Below are 11,316 nucleotides of genomic sequence, written 5' to 3'. Positions count from 1 at the left end.
GCTCTTCCTTGATACCTGCTTGCAGACCCAGACTTTCCATCTGACTACTCAATTCGACTCCCAAATGTTTGATATTGACATTGGACACAGTGGCTCTTTGTGTGGAGACCAGCTGTTTATTCTCCACTCGTGACTGCATATATCCACCAGGAGTGTTTTCTATCCCTCTCTTGGCAGTACTTACCTGGTTCTCCTCCTGCTTTGCTGCACTGACTGTCACCTGAGGGAGGGAAAAAGAAGAAGGTATTAGATAAAAGATACAGCAAATACAAAAAAAATAGAAGGGAGCTCACTAATTTCTGGAGAAACTTCATTCCAGAAGTGACTATTTCAGGTAACACCTTGCGTGTCAACAGAACAAAGCACAGCCTCCACCTGCTCCTCTGAGCTAAACCGACCAGTGTTACCAAGGCCGGTGCTAAAGGACAGGGACATCGTGGTTAAAACGAAGAAGAGAGTAGCGGGAGGTCGTTGTGTCCCTGACTGTCGGATGCCCACTGTCCCAGGGCTGTTCCCCCTTCGTGGGCGGACGAGGCGTGCAGCAGGAGCAGAGCTGCCCCCCAGCCCCGTGTGTGTTCTGCAGGAGGCTGCGCTGCGGCTGCTTTCTAGATTTCCGAATAAATCCAGTGCTTTTTCACCAGCCTCTTCCCCACCACCTGGACCCAGAGGGGCCGCCCCGGCTGTGCTCACCCTCGTAGCTTTCTCCCATCACGGGCACCAAGCCACACACGCCAGCAGTGTAGACGAAACCTCCGTCCAAGCTGATCGCATCTGCTTCACCTTTCTGCAACGAAAACGGCGCAGCGATGAAACACTGCCGTATGTCCCCGCACTGGTACTTTTCAGAAATCAGATTGTAAAAGAAGCACTTGATGTAAAGAAGAAGGGCTTGGGGCTAAGGGGGCTTGAGAGGCCATCCCTTAGCGCACGGAGAGATGCAAACGGACGCAAACGGAGGCGGTTTTGAAGTTATCACTTGTAACCACCTCCGGCAGCAGCTCTTCTCCCCAGACACTCACAGGCTCCAGCGTGTGTCTCTCCTGGACTGCTTCCCTGCCAAACAGATGTCCTTATCTTGCCTGTCCTTGCAAGTTTGCATTTTGTCTTGTCTTCACGGTGTTGACCCAACCCCCTGAGCCACCACCAGCATCCTCCTCTATGCTATGGAATCCCTCCTCTTTGAAGCAGGCAACTGATTTTTCTCTGCATTTTACCAAATTTGTATTTTGCCTTCCTCTTGCAAATAAAAAGTTACTTCAGAACCAGAGAATGGCTTTTTGTTTAGGAAACCTCCAAAAAAAAAAAAAAAGAACTGCCCAATAAAATTGTTTAAAAAATGTTAGTCAGTGAAAAACTAGTTAAGCCTTCTCCCTGTGATGAGGTTGGTTTCTGCCCCCTGGCGTTTTTCACAAAGCTCCTAATATTTTATTTTAAAATCTACCCCCCACCCCGCCCCACCTATTCCCAGGCTGAAAGAAGCAACGCTGCTTTCCATCCAAAAGGTTCACAGGGAGAAGAAAAGGGGGGAAAATAAAAAAAAAACAACCCATACCATGATCTTAACAATGCACTGCTTGGTGTTGTCTGCCACGGTGCACTCCACCTCCCCGTTGCTCATCACACTCCAGAGGTCACACTTGTCCTTCTCATCCTTGCCGACTGCACACCACCGTGTCTTGTTTTCTCTGCGGTTGGGGTTCAACTGATCTGTGAAACCGGCAGAGGAAAAAAAGGATAAGCTTAGAGCCCTGCTGCGAAATAAGGTTATTTTAGAGTCACCATCATAGAATGGTTTAGGTTGGAAGGGACCTTGAAGACCATCTCGTTCCACTCTCCTGCCATGGGCAGGGACACCTCCCACCAGCCCAGGTTGCTCCAAGCCCCGTCCAACCTGGCCTTGAACACCTCCAGGGATGGGGCAGCCACAGCTTCTCGGGGCAACCTGCGCCAGGGGCTCACCACCTGCACAGTAAAGAATTTCTTCCTGATATCTCATCTCAATCTCCCCTCTTCCAGTGTAATACTGTTCCCCCTCATCCTATCACTCCTATCACTCCATGCCCCAGCTCTCCCGTAGCCCCTTTAGGCACTGGAAGGGGCTCTGAGGTCTCCCCAGAGCCTTCTCTTCTCCAGGCTGAACACCCCCAACTCTCTCAAGCCTGTCCTCCCAGCAGAGGGGCTTCAGCCCTTGGAGCATCTTCATGTCCTTCTCTGGCTCCGCTCCAACAGGTCCATGTCCTTCTTCTGTTGAGGGCTCCAGAGCTGGAGGCAATGTCCCAGGTGGGGTCTTGTAAGAGCAGAATAGACACTAACCTGCTTCTGCACGAGGTTCTTGTTTAAAAAGCCCTGGGTTGGTGTGAACGGAAGGGATGGTTCTAAAGCTGAAGGATGCTCAAAAATCAATTTACAGGTCAGAAAGCAGAAATTTCTGCATAACACAAGCCGTTCATGCAGATTCGTGTTAGCTAAAGCATCGCAACCACTAAACCATCATGCGTTAATAGTACTTGGTGGTGCTGCCTATAATATTTCTCCAGACCTCACAGCCCAGACAACCATGAGACTAAGACCAGACCAAGCTGGAAAAATACAACCTAGTTACGTTCCTGTGAAGTGCCTTGAATAATCTGTTTTGATGCTGCATGAAGTCTGTGTACCCCCTTCCATAAATGCCATGGCAGCTGAGCCTACAGCAGAGATCTCTGAGCAACTCTACATTTTAAGTGGATTTCAGGGGACATTTGTGGGATGTTTGACACTCAGAAAGCCAGCTAGGACATCAGTTAATGCTTGACGAGTCTAGACAGAAATAAAGGACGACATTTCCGTCAACTGGCCAATACTGGACCTGGTGTCCTGGGATGTTCCCTCCTCTTGCATCCCAGAAATTGCTTTTCTAAACAGCAGGTTTGACCATGCCCAATCCCTACCACCAGCTGAATAACCGTGGGTAATTTTTCTTGTTGTAATTGTGGTGAAGGGAGGAGGGGTGGAGCGTGTGTAAATTTTCCACCTTCATCGCTGTGCTGCTGATGTTATTTTGACTTTGGCGTCAACAAATTCCTTTTGCTGATGTAACCCAAGTTTGTGAAGATTGTGTGATTTTAATGATAATACCTTTCACTGGAAATATTTTTCAGAAAACACTGTGTTTGAAAAAAAGAAACCTGTGTTCCTTTTCCCAGATGTATTTGCTGATCCCATCTCTTCAAGGCAGCTCACACCGACATGACATTAGTATTTCAGGTCCTCCCTACCTTCCTGAAGGCTCTGGATGGCACTGTAGTACTCAAAGCCAAGGTAGAGCTGGGAATCCATCAGAGCTGGGATACGCTTCAGCTGTATAGCAGAGTCTTTGAAAAGCAGGTCTTTGAGGCCTGGGTCCTTCTTGCCAGGTGGCCCAAAGAGATGGAAAGTGTTGCTTGTGCCCACGCCAAATTTCTCCTGCCGTGAGGGAAAAATAATCAGCAAATGACCGTACCAAAGTGTTTGGAGATCTGGAGAGAGCAAGCAAAGCTAGGGGACAGAAGAGGGGATGCTAGGGGAAGGAAAGGAGAGCTTGATGATACCTGTGCTTTTGAGAGAAAGCTCCAGATGTCATCAACCTTGCTATCATCTCGAGCCACAACGGCGTGAGCAGGCACCCTGGCCCAGTGACAGGCTTTGTAGTTGTCCACGGGCTGACGGCTGCCATCCAGACACAGCAGCTCGTACTCATCCTTCTCCTCCGGGGCATTTTCTGGAAGAAGGGAGGAACAATGAGTTGCATCACCATGAAAATAGACCCAAAAAAAAGCCAGTCTGGAGCAGCTTTGTAATGAATTCATTTTTGTGGAAACTCGGGGGAGAGCTCTTCGCAGAAGACAGTTTGCAATGGTGATGGGGTCATACATCGTGGTCATACAAAGGCAATGCAGAAAGGAGAATGCATGTGCCTGTGAAAGAGAGATTGTCTCTGCCTCTGTCATAAGTAACCTGACAGTGAGGGGATTTATGTGGCAGTAGTACCCAGACACCCATGCATGTACAAATAGATACACATAGATTTACAAACACCGTACAAATGGATTGAACAGGTCAGGAACCGCACGTGGTCTGTGAAGGCCAGCAGCATCAAGGCTGAAAACAGAGCCCAGGTCAGACATCACAGGGTTATGGGAGAATCCAGGTGGGAAGGGACCTCTGAAGGTCTCCGGTTTGAGCCCCTGCGCAAAGCAGACCAGGTTGCTCCAGGTGGATCTTGAAAACGTCCAAGGATGGAGAGTGCACAGCTGCCCTGGGCAACCTGTCTCACTACTTGACTGTCCTCAAGGGGGAAAAAATTTCCCTTTACCAGACGTCTCCTATTTCAGTTTATGATTATAGTTTCTTATCTTTCCACTGTCCACCTCCGTAAAAACCTTGGCTCCACCTTCTTCCTAACCTCCTTGTAGGCACAAGCAGACTCCTCTGAGGTCCCCCCAAAGCCATCTCTTCCCCAGGCTGATCAAGCCCACTTCGCTGAGCGTCTCCTCGCACGACAAGTGTCCCTGCCCCACGACCATCTTGGTGGCCCTCCACTGAGCTCACTGCAGGTCCTGGGTGTTCCAGGCCATCTTCCTTCTCCACTCTTTCTGTGGGCTGAATTCTCTCCAAAATCCCTCCCAGAGGGATGGGTGAGTGTCATTGCCTAGGCAATTGCTCACCCTGCATTTGCTGTGATAACGTTACAGCTGGCTCTGAGATGGAGCACCAGCGATAATACCATTGAACTTAAATCAAGCAGGTTTTTCTTCTTCAAAGAAGAACCCCACAGAAGAAAAAGTGGACCCCACCACAATCATATTTCCCAGTAACAGGGAAGAGTCAGTCCACAGTGTGCAAAACTTGTTTCTAGAGGTGAAAGGAGGAGAGGTTTGGGGCAAACCTGGAGAGGAATGAAAGTCTAGAGTGTAGAGTAATTGCAGGACAGAGTGGCAGCGAGAGGTTGGACTGGAAAGGAGAGAAACGCGTGGTCTTGCAGGCCTACCTTGAACGGTTGTGTGTTTCACAAAAGCCACGTCTCCTTTTCCATCTTTCAAACAGCTGCAGGTGGGAGGAACAGAAGAGATGTTAGAAAAACAGACGTGGTGGCTCCCTGTCTCCTGTTTCAGCAAATTACTTCGTCACAAACTGCAACTGTAGAGCAGCAGTCTTCAACCCCCCAAAAAGCCATGCTGGCAGGGACGAAAATGTAATGGCAGAGAAGTAATGCTCAGGAAGCCCAGTTAGACTTAGCACAACGCTAATGCTCTGCTCTCTAAAGTCCGTGCAAACCCATACAACCCAGCTGCCTCTCTCATCTGCCTGCCAGTTGTTACTAATCAGATCTCTAATTACCAGCACTCCCAGTTGTTCTATAAATTCAGTCTCCTCAGAACCCCCAGTTACAACACAGCCCTCCCTGCTGTAATGGAAACCTGCATGTGTCAGGACTAGAGTGTTTCCCCGAAGGAAAAATAACTTTCACTCACTGAAAAGCTCCGGAATATCCAGAATAAGGTGCTGTGCGGGAGCATTTGGTTTTGGAGTCGCCCTTGCACTGACGGCAGAGTTTTTGTTCAGTGGTGGCACCAGGCACGCAGCTGGCAGAGAAAAAATTGGCCACCGCTATGGATGAGAAAGAAGCAATAGTTAGTCTAAAATCCATTTTTACAAGGACCTGGAAGGGAGGGTGTGCATCAAGAATGTCAGTGAGTCGACTGCTCTGCCAGCCACCCCTGGACCTGCGCAGAAGATGGGGGACATTGCTTTCATCGTGCCACCCATCAGCTTCATGTCAGCCCATTCATCTCGCCGTTTCCCACCTCACCTTGCTCGATGGAGCCTGAGTCTCTGCCGTCCCACTTGATGTCTCCCCGGTGGAGGAGTGTCCCAATTGGGATGTTCCAGCCAGCGGACCTGCCCAGGCCCGTGTGGCAGGAGGTCTTGCCCTGCAAGTCATTTATTGTGAAGCCCGTTCCTTTCTTTACGACGGCCACAGCATAGTAGTTGGTTGTGGAGCCTGCAGAGCAGGAAAAAAAGCAGGAAAGCAATGAAAAAGCAGGATTCGGCAACATTTCAAATCCTGTCAAACTCCCGATTTCAGAGAATAGTGCTGCACTTCCAAATAATTAGCAATTTTGCTTGAACACTCATGGTTTTCCCATTTTCTTAGAGATGAGCTACACTGTCAATATCGAACCAACACTGTGCATTACGACCTGTACTGCTAAGTGACCTGAAAATACTATCACACGCAAAACTCATTGCCACCAGACAGATGTTAGGCGAGCCCATAATTTTATAAGGATGCTTCAACAAGCCTTTTTGACAAATCTTCTTTGGCAAGCCTTTTCTCAAATGCCGTTGCCCACTGGAGCATACATGTAAGCCTTGCGACAATGAAATTCCACATTTAGTCTTTAAAATTATACCTAGTCCATCACATGCTACATACGAACAAAGTGACTTAGTTTTAGGGGTGGCAGAGACCACGGCCTTCCATTTAATATCGATATTTTCTTAGATACCATGTTGGGAATGATTCTGCTGTGTTTCTTTGATCCTGAATATTGTGTACAAACAGGCTGAACTCCAGGCCGGAGGTCAAAAGAGATTGGGAGCTTTGAACATGGTGGGATCGCATGAGGCAAGTAAGACAAAAATGGAGAAATAACATCTGTTTGGCTCCCAAGAGAAAGATGGGAGAGATGAAGGACAGTACAGAACATGAGCAGGGGTGGAGCAACAGAGCTAACTCTTATCAGAATGGATCTCTGCAGAGCACTTTTTATGCTTTTCTTCTTTTTTCTGTGCATAGCCTGCACCTCGCCTCAGTAATCTCAACGGGGTGTTCCTCCACAATCACTAGTGGGAATGCTGTTGCCTCTTCAATCTTTTTTTTTTTCCCTTGATGACTGCACAGGAGATACACAGGTTATCTGTGCTATCTGTCTCGCTCAGTGTTTTACCCACGTAGTTCAAGGTCACTGAAAGCAGAAGATCTCTGGGATGAGCATAAATTTTAGGCCATGCGTCAGGATGACCATGGTTTCTGCTCGTGGTGCTCTCCTTCGTGGCCACTGCATCATCATGGGATCAATGACGAAATTTCATCTCAGCTAACGTCAGAAATGGGGCACTGGCTCTGCCCCTTTCCGTTGCAGTGACTCTATGGCCATGGGTGATGATTCACACTTTGGTGTAACTGCCCCCCACCCCTTCCCCTCTGGGATCTGGAAGCCAGGGGCAATATCTCGGACACCCAACAGAAATAATCATAGAATCATAGAACAGTTTGGGTGGGAAGGGACCTTTAAAGGTCATCCAGTCGAACCCCCCTGCAATGAGCAGAGACATCTTCAACTAGATCAGGTTGCTCCAAGCCCTGTCCAGCCTGACCTCGAACGCTGCCCGGGATGGGGCATCTACCACCTCTCTGGGCAACCTGGGCCAGGGCTTCACCATGCTTATTGTGAAAAATTTCTTCCCTGTATCCAATCTAAGTCTTCCCTCTTTTAGTTTAAAGTCATTACCCCTCGTTCTATCCTAACAGGCCCTGCTAAAAATCTTTCCTTTAAGTACTTTAAGTACTGAAAGGCTGCGATAAGGTCTCCCTGGAGCCTTCTCTTCTCCAGGCTGACCAACTCAGAATAATAATGTGGGAGCTCTGCGTGGAAAGGACGGCCTTTGCACGGTCAGTTCGTTACCACCACTTGGCTTAAAAACATTGCGTGAAAATGTACCTCCACTTTGTTCGTAGACCTCAGCAACAATGGGCTTCAGCTTGTAGGGGGCAAGGCCTGCCTCAAAAACTTGACCACCGTCCAAGCTAATGGCATCTGCTTCATTATTCTAAACAACAAAAAGATGTCGGTCAATAAACAAAGAGCAAGGACGCGTGAGGGAAAACATTTCCCCGGAGTCTCTCGGGGATCCTTGTGGGTGAGTCGTCCTCTACAGAGGGATCACAGGGAGCAACCAGTGACTCAAAGGAAACCCCCAGCCTTCTCCAGGCTGCTGAAACCCCCAACATTCTCCAGGCCACTGAAACATCCTCAGCGCCCAGCAACAGGTATTTGCTGCCCACTCACCGAAATGGCTTTTATGCAGTCGAGGTACGTTGCTTTCTGTAGGCAATTCAATGCAACACTCTCCTGTTGCATGAGGTCCCTTAGACTATTGCATTTGTTCTCTTCTGCTGAGGATATTGTGCACCATCTGATGCTTGGCTTGGAGGAAGCAGCAAAACACAGAGCTGTAGAAAGAAACAGAAATAAATAGTCTCAGAGCAGTAGGAAAACACCACATGGAGAGAAAAACCTTCTCTGAATACACAGTCTCTGGTTCCCTGCAGTCCTGTCCCCAGCTGATGGCCGGGTGCAGGATCTTCCTTGTACATCTCCTAAGTCATGCAGGAAGGCTGTTTCTTTTTTTGCCTGATGTGTGCACCTTCAGGAACATCCAGGAGGATGATTTCATCCCTGAGTAACGGTTGTCCTGCACAGTATCATGGTTCAAGCAGCCTGAGCTCACGGCGACGTCCACAGGAGTAGGAGAACAAATCCACACACTTCAGTAGAAATCAAACTCAAGACTTCGTAAAAGTGGAGAGAAAAGGCAGTCCACTGAAGCAGTGCCTTTGCAAATAACCTGGCCAGACTATATTCAGTACGTTGCCATGCATGACCTTGGCAGCTACATGATCTGATATACTTAACTGTCTCTTTATGTCTCGCCTCCTCCACTACATCCAGTAACAGAGGTGCCATCCCACCTCCATAGTCCTTCTCTCCTATGACTCCCCCAACCAACCGGTAAATGCAACTGAGTGGCTGTTCTGGGAGACCGGAGCAAAGGCAAGACCTCAGGTGGACACAGACTCACACCTCCTTCAGCGACCGAAACACCAGAAACGTTGGAAACTCGCAGTTAAAGTCTGTGGCTTTACCTCTGCCCCTTCCTGGCAGGACCCTGCAGACCGAGAGGCTATATGCACAGCTCCCTCCCTCCAAACCCCTGATGGCCCATTTCATTCAGACATCTCCAGATCAACCCGTGCCGTTTCCACTTTCTCCTTCACCTCTGCAATATTCTCTCTCACTTCATTTTTGAGCCATAACCCTGCCAGCAGGCACCTCCCCTCCTCCCAGTGGAGGTGCTGAATTTGGCCACGGGGAGAATCCTCAGCCTTAATTCCCACTGCCGTCATCTACGTTTTTCAAGTCTTGGCTGCACAAAGCCATGGTCACCTTAATGTAGTGCTGGCAAGCATCCTGCCCCAGGCAGAGGCAGGACGGGGACCTCCTGAGGGAGTCAGCCCGGCTGTGCTGGTGGACACGGGGAAGGCAACAGGAGCCCGAGTGCCACGGAGCTTTTGGGCAACCTCTTGGCTCCTTCTGTGCAGGGGAGAAGGAGGGACTTTTCACTGTTAATAAGACATCATTGTGTTCTACTACCCAGCAAAGGTGCTCGAGGACTTTCCCGTGCCAGCAGCACAGGGAGCGCTTCCAACCAGGGGACATTAATCCCCACGGCACTTGATAGGAGGGGTCAGAAGATGACCCACTGCCTGCTCCGAGAAGGGGACCCCTCTTTCCCCTCCCAGGCAGCGGTCCCCAGGTCAGGAGCAGGCGGCAGCGCTCTCCTTGCAAGCAGAGGGAGGAATCATCGCTTCAAGCAGAGCCAGCCTTGCAGCGGCACGATTTAGGCGTAAAACGGGAGCCCCAGCGAAGTGCAGCCGCGGCAGCAGGAGCAGAGGGGGGAGCGTGCAGAGTCTTTCCTGATTTAAGCTCTATTTTATTCTCACTGCCTTCAGGTTTAAGCCTGCAGGCTCAGCAGGCAGGTCTCCCTCTAGTTCCCCCCGCCCTCCTTTTGTTGAACTCCTGCTCCTCTCCAGGCACAGCACTTGGCCAGAGGGTGATTTCCCCCGCACCCCCCTTCATCCCATGGCAGCCGGAGTTTGGAGCATCTCTGGAACAGTCCCCGTCCCCGTCCCCGGTGGTGGGTGCCGAGCATCCCTCTCATCGCCTTCCCCGTCGCTGTGGTGGACCTGCAGACCTCCCTCCAGCCTCCACGGGCTGGCCCAAGGAAAAAAAACTGCTGTCCTTAATGCTCAAAACACCGTTCTTGTTGACAGAGATGCGCAGCTGCCAAAGCAAGCATCTGCCAGGCGCTCCTTTGCTTTTAATTAACCGCTGCCTGGGTCTGGCATGTGCCACAGCTCTAAACCAGCCTGGTCTAGGGGGAGACCCTGGGGTCCAGGGCGGGGTTTGGACTCCTCCTTTCCCCAAAAAAACTGCTTTCAGCGGACACTTACCCACTATCCCAAAGGACAGCACAGTAGCGAGAATGAGTTTCATACTTGAGCGGGGAGTGAGGTGCTGAGGAGGGGGGTGCAGCAGCCTTGGTCACAGACTGTCCCCTCCAAGTCTGTGATGGCTCTGGAACCGCTTTCTTCCCTTTTTATAGAGGAACAGCCCTGGCTGTGTTTGCAGAAGCGATGACCTAACACTGTTTGTCCTTCCTTGTTTCTCAATAGCTCCTAAATCGCCCCCCCCCCCCCCTCCCCCCCCAGATCAGCCCATTTTTAGGAAGCCTTTCGCTTTGGCACTGAACCCCTCCGGCAGGCAGGAGTCAGAGCAGGGCACGGTGCTTTTCATTTTACAAGGGGCTTCAGGTGGAAAATTCCCAAGTTGTGACATTTGAATTCCCCTGCGGGGCTGAGGCGCCACGGGAGGGGGCGATTTTCTTTGTGCTGGCCACCCCCTGCCTTGCACAGCCTGATCTCAGAAAGTCCCCGCTGGCTCCAGCCCCAAGTTTTGCATATTTGCCAGTAACTGCTGCTGTTGTGCCCGTGACCCTTTGGCTCACAGCACCCCGAGTGCCTGCCCGCTGCCTTGGCAATGGCGATGGGGTTGAAAGAGGCAGTAAATGTTCCTTCCGCATGAGCTGGCAAGCTTCTTGCACGGGCAAAGAAAGTCAACGGCAGTGACCAGGCAGCTCGGTAAGTGCCCTGCAGAAAGAGCACGCTGCGCCGTCGTGAAGCTCTTGGGATGAACCTGGGAAGAAATGCTGAGATCAGCGGTCACCCTCCTCCCCCTTCCTCTGCAAAGCCTCTCCATCTCATCGTATCACTCCCGACTTATCTCCCTGCAGGCAGGACCAGAGGGCAAAAATGGCTTTACAAAGGTCTGCCTTCGTCATGCTGTCCTGGGCTCAACGTCCCGATCTTTGCTGCAGGCTACAGGACCAGCTTCAGGTTGACTTTGGCACATGCAGACTAAATGAGAGTCCCTGGACTATATCAGCTAGCCC

The 11,316-nt window shown here is 50.4% G+C and overlaps 1 protein-coding gene across 1 annotated transcript in view; it reads right to left on the bottom strand.

The window, feature by feature from the left end:
* Positions 1–10,676, bottom strand: part of LOC104286762 (ovotransferrin-like) — a 16,772-nt gene extending 6,096 nt beyond the window's left edge. Inside the window, exons 1-11 of the mRNA XM_009885395.1 lie at positions 10,319–10,676; positions 8,094–8,257; positions 7,746–7,854; positions 5,831–6,022; positions 5,493–5,628; positions 5,009–5,064; positions 3,570–3,739; positions 3,258–3,444; positions 1,553–1,707; positions 691–784; positions 185–220 (exon numbers count right to left, since the gene is read on the bottom strand). Coding sequence (XP_009883697.1) covers positions 185–220; positions 691–784; positions 1,553–1,707; positions 3,258–3,444; positions 3,570–3,739; positions 5,009–5,064; positions 5,493–5,628; positions 5,831–6,022; positions 7,746–7,854; positions 8,094–8,257; positions 10,319–10,361 — 1,342 coding nt within the window. The 5' untranslated portion in view covers positions 10,362–10,676. The remainder of the gene's footprint in view (positions 1–184; positions 221–690; positions 785–1,552; positions 1,708–3,257; positions 3,445–3,569; positions 3,740–5,008; positions 5,065–5,492; positions 5,629–5,830; positions 6,023–7,745; positions 7,855–8,093; positions 8,258–10,318) is intronic.
* Positions 10,677–11,316: the final 640 nt, after the last annotated feature.

This window comes from Charadrius vociferus, unplaced genomic scaffold, assembly GCF_000708025.1.
Source record: "Charadrius vociferus isolate BGI_N301 unplaced genomic scaffold, ASM70802v2 scaffold1285, whole genome shotgun sequence".
NCBI classification, from domain to species: Eukaryota; Metazoa; Chordata; class Aves; order Charadriiformes; family Charadriidae; genus Charadrius; species Charadrius vociferus.
This window is presented reverse-complemented; position numbering and strand designations above follow the sequence as displayed.